Consider the following 18,869-nt stretch of genomic DNA (forward strand, 5'->3'; position numbering starts at 1 on the left):
GCTGTTGTTGGAGAAGCGCTGACCGAGCGCCGGCGTTGTCACAACTTGGGCCGTCGCCGCCACCGCATGATTACATGATGTGGTTGTCCAGCTCGCCCGCCGGGAACGGCACCGACTCATGGGGACCCCTCCGGCAGGTGCGCTGATGTGCTTCCGGGCCTCCCGCGACTGACACATGGACTCTACAATCTACATGTGGCCCGCGGCTGGATGATCGCATGGATAAAATCCAGATAACCAGGGAGAACGGAAACCATGGAGTTTCGACAGCGCAACGCTAGGGTACACGGTACACCCAACCAACCCAGGACCACCATGCCACCGGCCGTATCCCCTATCCAGCCGAAACGAGCGCGCACACCGGGTTCTTGCTTCTTATCCCGTGCAAGGTGTGACCCGATCTCCACACGTGCGTAGGTGTGACCCGATCTCCACTCCACACTCCACAGTCCACAGTCCCACTCCAATCGCCCCCGCCCGCCTATATATTGAGCTCCCAACCCTCCCTCGTCAGCCACACCCACCACCAACACCTCGATCATCTCCATGGCCATGGGAGCCTCTCCTCGCGTCCTCTGCGTCATCGTCCTCCTCGCGTCCCTTCTTACCTGGTCCGTCCTCCCCCTCGACGCATGATGTTGCAACGCAGCAGCTAATCATCTGTCTGTCTCAAACATTTTTCTTATCTGAATCTGTATCCATTCTTGATTGCGATCATGTTACATGCTTTCAGGGGCTCTTGCGATGCGGCCGGAGACGGCCGCCGGCAGCAGCTCACCATGCTGCCGCCGAGGGGGTGGAACTCGTACGACTCCTTCTCCTGGACCATCGATGAGGCCGCCTTCCTCCACAACGCGCAGATCATGGCCGACAAGCTGCTCCCGCACGGATACCAGGTCGGTTGGTTCATATACGTATAGCTCATGGTTTGGATCATCATGCGTTCCCCTCACACTCTCTCACTCTATATATATGTGTATATGCATGCGTGCAGTACGCGGTGATCGACTTCCTGTGGTACCGGAAGAACGTCAACGGGTCGGGGAAGGACTCGTACGGCTTCGACAGCGTCGACCAGTGGGGCCGCCCGTTCCCGGACCCCGAGAGGTTCCCGTCCTCCGCCGGCGGCAAGGGGTTCAAGCACATCGCCGACAGGGTCCACGCCATGGGCCTCAAGTTCGGCATCCACCTCATGAACGGGATCAGCACCCAGGCCGTCAACGCCAGCACCCCCGTCCTCGACGTCCACACCGTATACTACTCTCCTCAATCTTGGACCTTTTTTCTCTTTTCTTTTCGTTTTTAGAATGGAATAATAACCGATCTCCGTTTTCATCGTCAAAATCCACTTACTTGGCAGTTAATACGCTTAGGCCGTAAGAAAAGAAAAATCCTGTTGTGAATCTCCTCCCAGAGAGCTAGCGCATATTTGAGGACCCAGTAGACAACATAAGAGAGAACATGATTTTACTCAGGGAAAAGCATACGTGGAGGACGGCCGGCAATGGACGGCGCGCGACATAGGCATCACCCACAGGACCTGCGCGTGGATGTCCAACGGGTTCATGAGCGTGAACACCGACGTGGGGGCCGGACGAGCCTTCCTGAGGTCTCTTTACCAGCAATACGCCGATTGGGGCGTCGATTTCGGTAAGCTGCATGCCAACTCCGGGTCCAGCTCCAAAACTCCATAGCATTTTCCAGTTACTACATTATTCTGAATTTCAGGAAGAAACTGTTGCTAACATGATGCACCAAACTGTTGCCGTTTGCAGTGAAGGTAGATTGCATCTTCGGCACGGACTACAGCCCCAAGGAGATCGTGGCTGTCTCAGAGGTACGCATGCAATGTAGCCGCTACACCCATTCTGGGATCACAATCGGTGGTGAGTGGTGGCCTGTTGAAATCAGTCCATGCGTATGAACACATTGTGTTTCGTTAACTGCAGACCCTGAAAGAGCTCGAGCGGCCGGTCATCCTGTCCATCTCCCCCGGAACAGAAGCCACTCCGGCACTAGCCGAGAACATCAGCCAGCACGTTGACATGTACAGGATAACGGGGGACGACTGGGACAACTGGAAAGATGTTCGCCCGCATTTCGACGTCGCCAGGTAGGCAGTAAGCATCAGATAAGTCATACTCCCTCCGTACCTAAATATAAGTCTTTTAAGATATTTCATTAGGTGTCTACATACGAAACAAAATGAATTAATATATACTCTATATACATCTGTATGTAGTCCATTAGTGAAACCTCTAGAAAGACTTATATTTAAGAACGGAGGGAGTAGATATGATGATATGCATCTGGTAGCTGTTACTTGTAATCTCTAGTAAAAAATCAGTGAGCTTATTGTAACTTCTTCGCCTGCATATATATGATGATATCCAGATCATTCGCCGATGCGAATAAGATCGGCGCCACCGCACTGCGAGGAAGGTCTTGGCCTGACTTGGACATGCTTCCATTCGGCAGGCTTACTGATGCAGGTGATCATTCGCACCATATAAACCTTTGTGACATTGTTTTGTTGTTGTAATGCGCGGCTCAGACTAATCAATCACTGGAAAATGCTTGATCTTTCTGTCATACAGGTGTTAACCAGGGCCCTCACAGAAGCACCAACCTTACATTTGACGAACAATTAACACAGGTTTGCATTGCACTTGAAGAAACTTCATTGTCTGTTTCTCAAGCTGCAGCCCAAAGTCTTACCACATTTCTTGCAAACTGGCATGACCTTGCAGATGGTACTTTGGTCGATGGTCAAATCTCCCCTCATGTATGGAGGGGACTTGAGGCATCTCGACGATGAAACATTCAATCTGATCACCCACCCTACTCTACTGAAGATCAATCACCACACTAAAAACAACATGGAGGTAAAGTAAATTTTAATCCGAGCCTGGAGATTCCTGCTGCAGCATATATTGAACATGGCGAGCTAACTTGTGTATGTATTTACAGTTTGGTGATATTCACAGCGAAAGGACTTCAGAACCCAATGAACAATCTGGACGCTCGGACCTGGCAAACAATGGTGGGACTGTTCTTGGTCTCAGTACCTGCAGCGACAAGAGAGCCAGCGGATGGTACAGTTCCTCAAATGATCAAATTTGCAGAAGCTATGGAATCCAGAATCGCAATGCCTCATTTTGCATATCTAAAGCAAAACTTCGTCAAACTGTGTAAGTGCCATGCGACGAAACAATTCATGAAAGGAAGCAGTACTCAAATTTTCACTTGTACGTATGATCCACACATATTAATGTTATCCAGGGATGGAGTCACCATGAGGAATGAGGAAGACCAAGCGAAGTTTCATCTGGCGGGTATGGACACCGATGATGGTTGCTTGGATGCATCTGCCAGTCCATGGCGAACAAGCTCAGCGAGTCGGACTCCCATGTTCTCGACCTGCGAACGGCATTCGAAGCAGGTAAATGAAGCACACACATTGGTATCCTAGTAAAAGAAACGGGATCCATATAGGCTGAGGCTGATTTCCAGTGTTTCTTGGAGCTTTATCATGAAGTTGCTTGATTCGCTTAGCTATTTACCACCTGGCACAACAGCCAGAAAATGGGCTGTTATTCATTAACTTTGGTAGTGAATTTATGCCGCGATTGCTCATATTTTGCCAATAAAAACCGAGAACTGCAGGTCTGGGAGCTAACGGAGAATGGACACCTTGTAAGCAGCTACTCAGGATTGTGTGCTACAGTGCACTCCAGCAAGGAAGGAGGTATAAGTTACTCCATAGAGTCACCGCAAATTAATTGCTATTTTTACCTAAGTAGGACTCTTGTTTGATGCAACAGAGAGTGAAACTACTGGAGCACGAGCATGGACAGCAACTGGAGACAAAGGTAATTTTACCTAAGCAGCATGCTTCTTTGCCAATGCACACATGGCGAATAAGCATCCCTTTTCTTTGTGCTGATTCTTCGTCTTCCATGGAGCAGGAGAGATCTACGTGGCCTTCTTCAACCTTGACACTGCGAGCAGGAAGATCGCTGTAAGGGTGCCGGATCTAGAGAAGGTTGCAGGGAGAAAGTTGGCAAGGAAACACCTGTGCACCTGCACTGAAGTCTTGAGTGGAAAGAGCCGGAGTCTCATGAAGGGGGACATCTCAGCGGTGGTGAGCTCACATGGCTCCATGTTGTTTGAAATCCAGTGTTGAAGTCTCCCTAATGTTGGCAGTTCATCTTGGAACTTGGAAGCATAGGACGTTTGGGTGTAATTTATCTAGTTGTTGGCAATCCTTTGTACAACATACTTCTAATAAAGTAAGCATTTTAATCAATACTAGCAATGTGTGTGTGCAGTGTATGTGTTGACAAATGTATACTACTGAAAGTATCAAATCTAACTAAAGCACCAAGACATATAAATTCCAAAACTTCAGAATGTCAAATTCTGAGATGTGAGGGATGAGGGTTTCTTCCAAATACTGATCTAGTCCATAACAAACTGTTAAACATGTGGCACCCCTCTGAAACACAGCCAAGACTATCACTAGTAACAAAAGGTATAGCAAGGCCATTGGTGAAACAAAAATGCTACTGTGATTTTATAACACAACTATGAAATTTAGAAGGCCAATCGACATACAGAAGAAGGGTATCTTGAAGTTGAACGGGTTTTTCGAGATGGCTCCATCCTGTGGTTCGGTTGTTTTTGATGAATGTACATGAGAAAATATTCCTAAAATTTTAACCTGACATCTAGGATGGTTCGAAATTCAAGCAACCAATCACATGCCTTTTCCTAGGATAACTTGGTAAGCAACTGGACACATTCTGCTGTGAAGCAGTTCAGAACAGAGCACCCTATCAAGAAGCTACTCGCGAAAAGCTTAGCTCTGGCTTGCTCGATGTAGCTATTTCTGAACTGCTTTCAGAACCTGTATCTGGCTTGCTTGCAGAGTTTGAATTGGGTAATATCCTGATTTTTTTCTCGGAAGCGCTAACTGCTTCCAAAGTACTTAACACTGGCTTGCCTGAACTAGCCATTTCCGAATTGTTTGCAGAATCTCTACTTGACCCTCTTGCAGAGTTTGAGGTTTGTACTCTCCTGGATTTATTGGCGGAGGTGCCAAATGCTTCCAGAGCATCAAGGAAGAACTTCTTATTTGGAACAATACCTTGCTTATTCATCCGCTGGAGCAGCTTCTGGACAAGCATCTTATCGTTCGCCCTGGTGTATGCCCTGTAAAGCAACTTATATGTGGAAGCACTGGGCACTACACCTTTCTCAATCGCAGTATCCAACAGCCGATCTGCTTCCATAGGCAAGCGGTTCATGCAGTAGGCATCAAGCATTGCGTTCAACGAAGATAGGGGAACAGTACTTTGTGAGCTTACAAGCTCATCAAATATCTGCTGGGCCTTTGAGACGCAATCACAATATGCGTACATATTGATGAGACACTCTTGCGTCACATAATTCGGTTTGAATCCCAATTCTTGCATCTTCTCAATTACAGACTCAGCTTTCTCTCTAAGCCTTGCTTTCCCATAGTTTGTAATCATGGAATTAAAAGTCGGGTGGGTAGGCCTCTCCTTGGATCGCAATAAACTCTTGAACACCTGCTCCATCTTGTCGAATGTCTGCTTTCGCCCATACGAATCTATGAGTATGTTGAATGTGATCACATCTGGGCGGCACTGCTTGCTTTTCATCCGCACCAATACAGACTCCATCTCTGTAATCATGCCATTCTTCCCATACCCGTCGATCACTCCATTATATGTGTAGATATCTGGAGAGACTATGCTTTCATCGAGATCCTTGAAAAGGATGTCCACCTGCTTCGTGTCACTAGCCCGAGCACACGCCCTCAAGAGGATGTTGTACGTCACGATATTAGGCTGGCATCTCTCCATGCCCTTCATCTTGTCAAAATAGCCGAGAGCTTTCACCAAAGCCTTACTCTTGTCCCGTGAATGCAGGTGCGCACCGATGAGGGAATTGTATACCGAAGTGTCCGGCTTGCACCCGCTGTTGCGCATCTGGGAGAAGAGCCACATGGCCATCCGTATCTGCCCCTTCCTTCCCATCACAGATATCAGCTTGGAATAGATGCCGTTGTCAGCGACGTACCACCGCTGCTTCTGCATCCACCTGAAAATCTAGCAGAGCACGAAGCATTAGACAGAATGAGCATAATTTTCTACAACAAACATCAGCCTCAGAAATCATGAAATGTTTAGCCCACAAGGATAACTGAAATCATATCTTGAATTTCAGAGCACTCCTAAATCAAGGTACCTTATGTTAAATTAAGCAAGACACTGGATTTAGCTCATATCTAGAATTCCGATTGTTAAATTTTCTTTTTCTCGAATTCTAGTCTGCAGAGATCCTAATTAAGGTGTGATATCGAAGTCAAGTGAAGCAGACCACTGGCTCACCTCGAGGCACTGGACCCAGCCGTCGCGGCGGCCGAGCTCCTCGAAGAGGAGGAAGCAGTGCTCGGTGCGGACCACCTTGACGTGGCGGTCCAGCACGGACACCAGCCGGTCCTTGCCGCCGTCGGTCCTGCGCAGGAAGAACCGCACCAGCTCCGCGGCCTCGGCGGCGGGGTCCGCCTCCCCATCCCCGGCGCCCGCCCGCCGCCGCTTGCCCCTGGCCGGCGCACCCGCGGGCGCGGCCGCCACCGCCACGCGGCGCGGGGAGGCGGCGGCCGGGTGGCGCAGCGGCCACGTGGTCGACGTGCCCGGGAAGGCGAGCATCTGGGCCGCGCGGGGATCAATGGAGGGTGGGCTTCTCGAGTTGCATTGGAGCGCGGGGAATGGCGAGGGCGTGCTCGGAGAATTCGCAGCGCTGGGGGAGGGAGAGGTTCTGGGTTCTGGATAGGGGAAGGAGGGGATTAGGAGGTTTTGGACGGCTGGGATGGTTTGGTTTGGGAGATGGACGGCGGATTTTGCGTGGGATTAAAATGCCAAAAAGATTAAAAAAGGAACCGGATTAGGGATCGGGGGTATTGAACCCGACGTGAATCGAACACGCAACCTTCTGATCTGGAGTCAGACGCGCTACCATTGCGCCACGGATCCGGCGTGCTGATGTTCATTAATTAAGTTTAATATCATGCTAACAACAGTCAGTATTAATTGAGCTACATATTATCCTAATCATGTTAATTAATTAAGTTATATATCTATCTATACCTAATCTTTACCTAATAATAAAGAGGCTATCGTTTCCGTCCGAAAACCCACCGAGGTGATTTTAAAAAAAGCCCTTACTGTTTATGACATTAAACTCGTAGTATATATTAAATGTTTTTAAAATACTCATATCTTTTAAACCGTAACTCCAAATTTAACATATTACATATGAAATTTGATTACAAAAATATGTAGAATTTAAATATGATATTATTTTATCTGTTAAACGTTTAATAAAAATATTATCTAGGGTGCAATCTTAATAAATAAGTCATTATTCATCTTTCTTTCATACCGGTACTCATCAGGGTTGAAGATGAACACGTCAACAAAATCAGGATTAGAGATGAAACTGAAGGTCACTTGACTGATTCTTTCTAAGTATTAAATCTACATGCAAGTCGTGTTAAATAGAAGACCTGTGAAATTTTGAACTGCATTTTTTGTAGGATAAGACCATCTTTATTTGTGTCGTAACTACAAATTCTCAGATTATAGACCATTTTTAATAAATTAAGAGCGTGTGGTATTTCTTTCTTTCATTGCAACGCATGAGCCCTATTGCTATTGCTATTGCTATAATCTATACCTAATAATAAAGAGGCTATTGCTTTCGTCGGAAAACCCATCGCGGTATTTTTATAAAAAAGCCCTTGTAATTTTTGTTATTCAACCCACGATCCATCATTATTTGAATAAATCCAAATAATTATAAAAAGATTAAAAGCGTGTGGTATTTTTTTTCTCCCGTTGCAACGCACGGGCCCTTAGAAAGCCCCTGTAATTTTTGTTATTCAACCCGTGCTCCATAATTTATCTGCAACGCAAAAGGAAAAAACGATTCGCTGCAAAAATTATACCCGTACGCATCGCCTCCTCCCGTCGACCCTGGGCCACCTTGGCCTGTGCCCAGGCCGCCGCCACACCACTCGCCGCCGCGGCCGACCTCAACCGCCACCGCTGTCGACCTCAACCCACCCGTCTCCGCGGTTGTACCTCTCCCCGCTCACTCCCCCCGTTGCGCCGCTCGAGCGCTTTCGCGTCGACCCTGGTCCACCCTGGCCTGTGCCCAGGCCGCTGCCACACCACTCGCCGCCGCAGCCGACCTCAACCACCACTGCTATCGATCTCAACCCACCCGCCTCCGCGGTCGTACCTCTGCCTGCTTGTTGTCACCGTTTCGGCACTCGAGCACAGCTTCTGGATCAAATCAACGCGACAGCTACATCGACTTGGGATGATGCATCTGCTCAATGCAGAACAGCGGCGGCGTGCGAATAAGGCGCGGCGGAGGGAAGTACTTGAAGGTGAAGGCGGGCCTCCATGGCTCACACGGGAAACTCTGAGGTTATGATGCGGCAACGACGACTCCTTATGGCCAGATAGAGGCGCCTAACCCTTGCTCCCTCATCGTATCCCCTCCTCCGACAGGAACTCATCATCTGGTGAGATCCCCTCCCCATGCCTCCAACCGTGTGCCAAGCACCGGCAAGAAATTTTGTTTTGTGAGAATTTGTTTGTTGATGAATGAATGTATTGAATGTAAGATTGCATTGTTGTAGAGAGAGAGAATGGAACACCATCTTCAGTTTGTCATCTGATCCAACATTCTCTACCCCATGAGTAAAATAAGATAACACTCCATTGATCAATTCACGTAGCCTCTTTGTTTTTCTTTGTTTGTCCCGCTCAATTTCTCATCATGGTGAAATTAACAATGGACGGGTTGATTTTTCAAGAAAATAGGATAGGACTGACTACATTAGTTAGTTAGCTTATTATTTTAATAAATCAAAATGATTATAAAAAAATAAAAGCTTGTGGTATTTTTTTCTCCGGTTGCAACGCACGGGCCCTTTTGCTAGTAATAATAAAGAGGCTATTGCTTCCGTCGGAAAACCCATCGCAGCATTTTTATAAAAAAGCCCCTGTAATTTTGTTATTCAACCGGCGCTCCATCATTTATCTGCAATGCAAAAGGAAAAAAACGATTCGCTGCAAAAATTATACCCGTACACATTGCCTCCTCCCGTCGATCCTGGGCCACCCTCGCATGTGCCCAGGCCGCCGCCACACCACTCGCCGCCGTGGCCGACCTCAACCGCCACCGCTGCCGATCTCAACCCACCCGCCTACGCGGTCATACCTCTCCCCGCTCACTGCCCCCGTTGCGGCGCTCGAGCACATCGCGTCGACCCTGGTCCACCCTGGCCTGTGCCAAGGCCGCTGCCACACCACTCGTCGCCGCGGCCGACCTCAACCACCACTGTTGTGGATCTCAACCCACCCGCCTCCGCGGCCGACCTCAACCACCGCTGTTGTCGATCTCAACCCACCCGCCTCCGCGGCCGACCTCAACCACCACTGTTGTCGATCTCAACCCACCCGCCTCCACGGTCGTACCTCTGCCCGCTTGCTGCCCCCGTTTCGGCGCTCGAGCACAGCTTCTGGATCAAATCAACGCGACAGCTACAGTGATTGGGGATGATGCGTCTGCTCGATGCAGAACGGCGGCGGCGCGCGGATAAGGCGCGGCGGAGCGAAGTACTTGCAGGTTGAGACGGGCCTCCATGGCTCACACGGGGAACTCCAAGGTTATGGCGCGGCAATGGCGACTCCTTATGGTCAGATAGAGGCGTCTAACCCTTGCTCCCCTCATCGTATCCCCTCCTCCGGCAAGAACTCATCATCTGTAAGATCCCCTCCCCATGCCTCCAACCGTGTGCCAAGCACCGGCAAGAAATTTTGTTTTGTGGGGATTTGTTTGCTGATGAATGAATATATTGAATGTAAGATTGTATTGTTGTAGAGACAGAGAATGGAAACCACCTTCAGCTTGTCATCTGATCCCACATTCTCTACCCCATGAGTGAAATAAGATAACAGTCCATTGATCAATTCACGTAGCCTCTTTGTTTTGCTTTGCTTGTCCCGCTCAATTTCTCATCATGATGGAATTAACAATGGACGGGTTGATTTCTCAACAAAATAGGATAGGACTGACTACATTAGTTAGTTAGCTTATTATTTTAATAAATCAAAATGATTATAAAAAGATTAAAAACGTGTGATATTTTTTTCCGTTGCAACGCACGGGCCTTTTTGCTAGCCATGCTAATCACGCCCAGCCTGGACGTGTTATGCATATCCTATGCAGGTATGGCACATGGTTAAGGGGCCAACGTCTTGTTATAGAGCGGGCTTAAACATCTCCGAGATGTGTGAGAAAGCACATGCTACGAATCACATAAGGTACATGACAGTACGCCCCTGCTAAGCAGTACTACCCTTGACTCCCTGCTTATCATTCTTAATTCAGTACACATCCTTTTCTTAAAAGAAAATAGAGGTGTTTTCCCCATTACTCCCTTCGTTTCTAAATATAAGTCTTTTAAGATATTTCATTATGAGTCTACATACGAAGCAAAATGAGTGAATCTACATTCTAAAATATGTCTATATACATCTGTATGTAGTCCAGTAATGAAACATCTTTAAAGACTTATATTTAAGAACGGAGGGAGTACATTTCAGTAAAATGCATGCATTATCCACATCGATGAGACCGGGCTAGCTGATCACAAGGGGTTCTTGCTTATTATCATCAAAAGCGACACAATCACAAGATGCTACACTTTTGATTATTTTGGTTATTTCCCCAACTATAATATCTATTAGAGATAGAAATATCAAGCCAAGCCCACTTTTGATTATTTTGGTTATTTCCCCAACTATAATATCTATTAGAGATAGAAATATCAAGCCAAGCCCACTTTTGATTCATTAATTAAAGAGAAGAGGCCCAAGGGGGATTTCATTACACCATTATTTTATCTTATGCTTCTCTAGCAAGATTAAGGTCGTTAGCCAAGAGGGGTTACATTTCACAATTCCTTCATTGTGTGGCATACACATAATGGGTTTAGGAGACTGGAAGGCGAAAGAGCAAAGTGACACAAGAGACCATCTATGTGGGTTAGCTCGCTAGCATGACCCAAATGCCTTTTTTTATTAATTTGTTAAATTTCTCATTTATGTAATTATTTGTTTCAACAATATGTTCTTCAAATATTGTTAGAGTAACTTTGAAACTAATAAAAAATATTACATAAATTCGAAAAATTCACCTATGTACATATAAATGTTCATAATGTATTAAAAATGTTTGTGCATACAAAATATTATATTAATACATTAAAAAATTTATTTTTCCTAAAAAAGCATAGATTTAGAAAAATTCCGTACGTATATAACTAAATATACAGCGCATGTTCCATACGTTTATACAAAAAAAATCATGCCCTAAAAATATTACGAGTGTTTAAAAATATGGAGTTTTTAGAAAAGTTGCTCAGACATGTATGAATATGTTGTGACACAATGTTTAAGTCCAAAATGAAGTAAACACATAAATAAATAAATAAATAAATAAGTAAAAACGTGAAATTTACATAAAAATGAAAAGAAAGGAAGAAAAATAACATAAAGGGACCGTCTGAAACGTGAAGGAAACCAAAAACAAAAGAAAGAAAGAGTGACACGGCAAATCTCCTATGTGGGCCAGCTCACTAGCACGACCGAAATGAGATCGCTCTTTTATAAAGTTCTTACGTTCATCATTTTTGTAAAAATAATAATTCAAAACATGTTATTAAAATATTGTTAGAGTAAATTTGGATATTAAAAAGTATTGCATAAATTAGAAATGTCACCTATGTACATATAAATGTTCTTAATTATTTGAAAATGTTTGTGTATACAAAAAACTATCCACATATTTTTCTGAAAAATATGTTCGTTTTAGAAAAGGTTCATATGTATATAACAAAATATACATTGCAAAGAAACTATATCTATACAAAATGTTTATCCATGGAATAAAAATGTCATATTTGTTCTAGAAAATTCAGTGTTTTTCCCCGCAAAAAAAAAAGGAAAATCCAATCTTCTTGAAAAGTTATGCATGTATGCATGTTCTATACTCCTATACAGTGTGGGAATAAGTTCCACTACCGGTCGTTAGATTTTTTTTCCTATCAGGCGGCTCAAAATTGGCAAATCCAAGAGTCACTGACCATGAGATTAAGTCTTGTGTTGTATGATATCTTTCCATGTGGATACAGTTAAGGAAAAGGTGGTTCTGCGCCCACCCCGAGCAACTAGAACACTAAAAAAAAAACTAGAACCATCTGGAACCCCGAATGACAAGAGCACTTGACTCTTCTCTCGTGCGATGGCTCAGACCACCACAACACATCCCCCTTTTCTGACCACTCTGGTCTTTGATCCGGTCATCGGACCGATTTGGATCACGCACTACACCTTCGACTTTACATAGATGGAAAACAGGTAACGAGGGGTTATAATAAAGCTATTTTTTTAGGTGATTTGTGCCTTCTGATCCAACATAAATAAAATAATAATCTACCTCGCAATTTTAATTTCTGAACACCGAGTGTTTGTGTTTATGTGCACAAAGCTTTTCATTTTCTACATTGATGATCTGTACTTTCCAATCAAGGAGAAATCCAATAATGCCCTGCTGTGCTAAATTGAGACCATACAGTATTTGTGTTTATGTCCATAAAGTTTCTTGTTTTTCTTGACCTATCTTACATGCTGCCATATAATTCTGAAATTTTTGTATCGAATTTTCTAATGATATACCCTATGATGCAGCGATTCTATTTAATTTGAACAACGAAAACTGAAACAATCATTTAGCAAAGTCCATCAAGGTACACACATGCAATTCATGTCAAGATATTACAAAGGCAGTTGTTTCCCGAGGATTATCAGTGCGAAAACATGGTATAGAAATAGAGTTTGTCTCTAACCAACATACTTATCTATTTGTTCTAATTATAACGAACAATTATAACTAACTCCCCCTGTCCCCAAATACAGGGCGTATGGTTCCTCGAAAAAATACATGCCGTATAAATCCAGTCAAAAAGTCAATTCGTTCTATTTATTTGGATCCTTCATTTTTGCTACTCCGTCACAGTTTGGAAGACACAGTTTAGAAGACGCGGTTTAGAAGACACGCATGAGCGATCTCTGAGACCAAGGTGAATCTTGATTGACTCTAATTTTTTTACAAGTGATCACACAATAACCTCATGACGCCTAATTATTTGAGAAGATAATGCACAGTAACCCACACAAACACTAAACGAGGAGTGCATGCAGTCTATTAGTACTCCTAATTAACCAAAGAGTAAATGTGACACACTTTAATCCTCTTCTATTCTGAAAATGCATGTAAACGAAACCGCGACGCAAGGAGTATTATTTTTGATATGGTGTTATGTTTTTCCATTGAGTTCCAACAGTCTTAATGCAAGCAGCAATAAAGAGATTAGCATGTATCCCTAAAGCACATTTCAAATATATTAGTTGTGAGCAAGAGAAGACGTGAGAGAGAGAAAATAATAATTCTGAGGTAGCAAAACTTGACGAAGTGGCAGAATGGAGATAACTTAAGAAAAAACAAAACTCAAAAGTAACCAAATTTTCAATTCATCCAATTGCAATTACACTTGTTTGAGTTAAAAAGTTCAAATTTTGTGTATATGTATTATTACACACACCGACGAGCAAACCACGTGTAATTTACTAGCATGTTTCAAATAGTGTGAAGTAACCGTTCAAGTCTAAAATGAAGCACAAAACATAAATCAAAGATAGGAAGTAAAACAATGATATCTGCATAAAAAATGAGTGATAGAAAAGATATATAAAAATAAAATGACTAACAGAAAACTGAAAGTGAACCAAAACCGGAAAAGGAAAAAGAAAAAACACACAAAACAGCTAAACCCATGTTTGATAACAAAGTACTACTCCCCGTCCCAAAATAAGTGTCTCAAACTTAATACAACTTTATACTAGAGTTAGTACAAAGTAGAGACACCTATTTTAAAACGGAGGAAGTATTTTTTAAGTATTCTGGCAACACTGTAGGCTTTTTAGTTACCATGGTTTAAATTAACCTGGGCTGTTTGGTTACCTAAAAGAACTAAAGTATTAATACCGCAGTGTTTCTCAAATTAAGAGGAAAAGGTCGGACAAAAAAAATGAAAAAAAGAACCGGATTAGGGATCGGGGGGGTATTGAACCCGACGTGAATCGAACACGCAACCTTCTGATCTGGAGTCAGACGCGCTACCATTGCGCCACGGATCCGGTGTGATAATTTTCTCTAACAAACTCTTTCTACTATGTAAACCACACATACGTGGTTCGCTCGCTCCTAATCAGGATTCAGGACCCGGCGTTGTTATAGAACTGCTCCAGCGCAGTGCACCATTGCAATTTACAATCCCTCCCAAGGGCGTGGCCATGGCTTATCAGGTTAAGCTGCGCAGGAAAACACAACGTAGATCCGGGATCAGATTTGAGAGCCCCGAAGATCAGGCAGCAGGGCCACAAAGACACAGAACGACGCGATTTTCAGTGCGACTGAAGCGGCAGAACAACTGAATAAGGCATACACAAGCTGAAATGGAAATACCGAACGCAACATGACCTTGATTGCTTGCCGGTCGATAGCAATGCCGCCACGGACGCGGTTAAACACAGCTCGGGTAAACGGTAAAAAAGGAAAATTCAAAATATTTTACAATGTTCACTAGAAATTTACAAGCAATGAAAATATTTTACGATGTTTACTAGAATTTTTTTAACTTTTAATTTTACTGTTCTCCCAAGTTCAAATGAGTTCGAGATACAAACAACACTTTTGTGCCATCACATCATATACTCGCCTACATACAACTTTATGGGCGGGTACATAGCTATACATGTTGTTAATTCTGCCGGTTAAACATACTGGAGCAACTCTTTTATGGTTGAGTATTTCAGAACACTATTGTCGAGTGTCTGCAAATCCTTGTGACAGTAATTACGCAAAAGAATAAAAAACCATTACATCACAGGTTAAATATATAGTTCTCAAGCGAGTGACACCGGTGTTGGTGTGGACTAAATTTATGTCACTCTAAAGGGATGTTCTCAAAAAAGTTCCCAAGTCCCAAGTCCAACCTTTTTTTTCAAACCTTGACCAAATTTGTAGAAGAAAATATCAAAATCTATAAAATAAAACCAAACTCAATAGATTCATCATGAATACATTCTCATGGCGTACTTATTTGACATTAGTGGTATTTATTTCTATAAACTTTGTCAAACTTGAGAACTAGAGACTTTGCTTCTCCTAGTTCTTTGAAGAAAAAATGGATTAATCTGCATGGGTCGGGGGTATTGAACCTGACATGAATCAAACACGCAACCTTCCGATCTAAAGTGAGACGCGCTACCATTGTCGTGGATCCTCAGTGCTAATTTTCATCAGTTAAGCTCCATATTATGCAAAACCCACTCCGCCTGGACATGTTATGCATATCATATGCTTGTATGGCACGTGGTCAAGGAATCAACATCTTGTTATATGGGATTCAACGTCTGTGAGGATTCAGAGAAGCCACAGGCCATACTTATTGCAACATTACCTCTTGTAGGCTCGTGGGATTCTTTTAGTGGAGAGATATTCTTAAGTTGCTTCATGGTTTCAAAAACGTTGCCTCTTGCAACAGTGGAGATGGTTCCTCCGTTGTCTTCTGGCATGACAAATGGAACAATGCTCCCCTGAAAGAACAATTACTTGAACTGTCCTCCTTTTCCATGGATAATCTAGCATCTGTCCATTAGGTTGTCGCTACTGGACAAACTGAAGACCTCTTCCACCAGCACTCTCAATCCAAGCTTTTGATCAATTCCAACATGTTAATATGATCTTGGATCAAAGTCAACTTTCAACAACCAATGATAAATAGATTTATAGTTGGAACTCTGCTACTTTCTCCTTCGCAAGACTCTCTAAAGTTTTTAAACGATGAGTGGCTGCTCATCTCCTTTTTATGAAAGTCTGGAATTCAACAATAGTTCTCAAATAGAAAAATTCTTCTGGTTACTCCTTTGATACGGTGGAAGTCCTTCCACCTGCCTTCCTACCCCCGTGTTCTTTGCAATGACCGTGTAGTGGAAACCAATTTGCACCTATTCAGGGACTGCTCCTATTCATTGCAATGTTGGGATAGTTTAATTCCCAATATGAAGAGGGATATATCTGTTTTTTTTCAAGAGTTCAACTTGGCACTCTCCGATTTGCCCAATGTAATTGCTTTGAACATTATTATTGTTAGACATACAATATAGTTGGAGATCTGGTTATGGTGTTTGTACCAAACCGGTTAGATAGAGTAGCCAGATATTTTTTTATATTCGGTTTGGTTTATCTCTAACTTTCTTGTTCACCAAGATGTAATCTCCAACAACTTGTATGCTTATCTCAGCGATACGCCCCTGCTATTTAACATGAAGTTGTCGCCTCGAGAGAGGTACGATGTTACAGCAAACTTCACAAGGTAATCAGAGCCTCCTCTATCCATCTCATCTAGCAAAACCAATCTCCCACCATGTCGTCCTCCTCCGGCAACGTCGTAGCTGTCCTTCCCGGGCAAGTTGCAGAGAAGCTCACCCGCACCAACTATGTGCTATGTCGCGCAAAAGTGACGCCGCAGCTGAGGGGAGTTGGGTACTTCGGCTATGTCGATGGTACCACACCGGAGCCCGTCAAGATCCTCACCACGAAGGAAAAATACAGCAAAGAAGAAAAGATGCTCAATCCTCTCCACTCGATCTGGGTGAGAGAAGGGCAACATGTACTTGGCTACTTGCTGAATAACCTTTCCAAGGAGGTCCTTGTGCGGGTCACCTCCATCGCCACGCCACATGAGCTCTGGACTGCCATTGCGAGCTGTTGGAAATATGCCCTAGAGGCAATGATAAATAGTTATTATTATATTTCCTATTTAAAGATAATCATTTATTATCCATGTTATAATTGTATTGAATGAAAACATAGATACATGTGTGGATACATAGACAAAACAATGTGCCTAGCAAGCCTCTAGTTGGCTAGCCAGTTGATCAAGGATAGTCAAGGTTTTCTGACTATGTGCAAAGTGTTGTTGCTTGATAACTGGATCACATCATTAGGAGAATCATGTGATGGACTAGACCCAAACTATGAACGTAGCATATTGATCGTGTCGTTTTATTGCTATAGTTTTCTGCGTGTCAAGTATTTGTTCCTATGACCATGAGATCATATAACTCACTAGCACCGCAGGAATACTTTGTGTGCATCAAACGTCACAACATAACTGGGTGACTATAAAGGTGCTCTACAGGTATCTCCAAAGGTGTCCGTTGAGTTAGTATGGATCAAGACTGGGATTTGTCACTCCGTGTGACGGAGAGGTATCTCGGGGCCCACTCGGTAATACAACATCACACACAAGTCTTGCAAGCAATGTGACTAAGTGTAAGTCACGAGATCTTGTATTATGGAACGTGTAAAGAGACTTGCTGGTAACGAGATTGAAATAGGTATGCAGATACCGACGATCGAATCTCGGGCAAGTAACATACCAAAGGACAAAGGGAATGACATACGGGATTATATAAATCCTTGACACTCAGGTTCAACCGATAAGATCTTCGGAGAATATGTAGGATCCAATATGGGCATCCAGGTCCCGCTATTGTATATTGACCGAGGATTACCTCGGGGCATGTCTACATAGTTCTCGAACCTGCACGGTCTGCACACTTAAGGTTCGACGATGTTTTAGTATAGTTGAGTTATATGTGTGGTTACCGAATGTTGTCTGATACGTCTCAAACATATCTATAATTTTTAATGTTTTCACGCTGTTATCTTGCCTTCTTTGTATGTTTTATGTACCTTTTTATATCTTTTTGGGACAAACTTATTAATTCAGTGCCAAGTGCCAGTTCCTGTTTTTTCCGTGTTTTTGACTCCTTTTAGATCTGATTTTGGAACGGAGTCCAAACGGAAGAAAAACCCCGAAATGATTTTTTCCCGAATGGAAGAAGTCCACGGGGCTTTTGGGCCAAGCTAGGTGGGCTCCAGGGAGCCCACAAGCCCCCACTCCGCCACCAGGGGGGAGGCGGCGGTGGGCAGGCTTGTGGCCTCCCTGGCCGCCCCCTGACCTAGGTCTTTGGCCTATAAATTCACAAATATTCTGCAAAAAATCAGGGGAGCCTCGAAAATACTTTTCCGCCGCCGCAAGCTTCCGTTTCCGCGAGATCTCATCTGGAGACCCTTCCCGGCGCCCTGCCGAGGGGACTTTGGAGTTGGAGGGCTTCTTCATCATCATTATCATCGCCCCTCCAATGACTCGTGAGTAGTTCACTTCAGACCTACGGGTCCGTAGTTAGTAGCTAGGTGGCTTCTTCTCTCTCTTGGATCTTCAATACAAAGTTCTCCATGATCTTCATGTAGATCTATCCGATGTAATCTTCTTTGGCGGTGTGTTTGTCGAGATCCGATGAATTGTGGACTTGTGATCAGATTATCTATGATATATATTTGAGTCTTTGCTGATTTCTTATATGCATGATTTGATATCCTTGTAAGTCTCTCCGAGTCTTGGGTTTTGTTTGGACAACTAGATCTATGATTCTTGCAATGGGAGAAGTGCTTGGTTTTGGGTTCTGCCATGTGGTGACCTTTCCTAACGACAGTAGGGGCAGCAAGGCACACATCAAGCAGTTGCCATCAAGGGTAAAAAGATGGGGTTTTTATCATTGGTTTGAGAT

The 18,869-nt window shown here is 43.9% G+C and overlaps 2 protein-coding genes, 1 long non-coding RNA gene and 2 other non-coding genes across 6 annotated transcripts; 1 reads left to right on the top strand and 4 right to left on the bottom strand.

Moving 5' to 3' along the window:
• Window positions 1-494: 494 nt before the first annotated feature.
• Window positions 495-4,309, top strand: LOC123403741 (alpha-galactosidase mel1-like). Its single transcript, XM_045097654.1, has 14 exons — window positions 495-611; window positions 734-896; window positions 995-1,252; window positions 1,476-1,650; window positions 1,776-1,837; window positions 1,950-2,113; window positions 2,395-2,492; window positions 2,598-2,656; window positions 2,751-2,885; window positions 2,971-3,191; window positions 3,283-3,442; window positions 3,667-3,748; window positions 3,825-3,872; window positions 3,969-4,309. Exons 1-14 carry the CDS (start codon window positions 547-549, stop codon window positions 4,184-4,186), a joined length of 1,908 nt encoding a protein of 635 aa, XP_044953589.1. The 5' UTR covers window positions 495-546; the 3' UTR covers window positions 4,187-4,309.
• Window positions 3,134-4,062, bottom strand: LOC123403742. Its single transcript, XR_006611545.1, has 2 exons — window positions 3,883-4,062; window positions 3,134-3,420 (listed from the first exon to the last, which is right to left on the bottom strand). It is a non-coding gene; the product is annotated as an uncharacterized LOC123403742 (long non-coding RNA).
• Window positions 4,310-4,552: 243 nt separating the features above from the next.
• LOC123403739 (pentatricopeptide repeat-containing protein PPR5 homolog, chloroplastic) lies at window positions 4,553-6,846 on the bottom strand. Of its 2 annotated transcripts, none has more exons than XM_045097653.1 (2): window positions 6,420-6,846; window positions 4,553-6,129 (listed from the first exon to the last, which is right to left on the bottom strand). In XM_045097653.1, the coding sequence occupies exons 1-2, from the start codon at window positions 6,602-6,604 to the stop codon at window positions 4,839-4,841; spliced, it is 1,476 nt and encodes a 491-aa protein (XP_044953588.1). In that variant the 5' UTR covers window positions 6,605-6,846; the 3' UTR covers window positions 4,553-4,838. The 2 variants fall into 2 exon arrangements, with proteins under 2 accessions (XP_044953588.1, XP_044953587.1); XM_045097652.1 differs by having other exon boundaries at window positions 4,553-6,137.
• A 146-nt stretch (window positions 6,847-6,992) lies between these two features.
• TRNAW-CCA lies at window positions 6,993-7,064 on the bottom strand. Its single transcript has one exon. It is a non-coding gene; the product is annotated as a tRNA-Trp (tRNA).
• A 7,230-nt stretch (window positions 7,065-14,294) lies between these two features.
• On the bottom strand, window positions 14,295-14,366 carry TRNAW-CCA. Its single transcript has one exon. It is a non-coding gene; the product is annotated as a tRNA-Trp (tRNA).
• Window positions 14,367-18,869: the final 4,503 nt, after the last annotated feature.

The sequence above is a fragment of the Hordeum vulgare genome, chromosome 6H (genome assembly GCF_904849725.1).
Source record: "Hordeum vulgare subsp. vulgare chromosome 6H, MorexV3_pseudomolecules_assembly, whole genome shotgun sequence".
Classification (NCBI taxonomy): Eukaryota; Viridiplantae; Streptophyta; class Magnoliopsida; order Poales; family Poaceae; genus Hordeum; species Hordeum vulgare.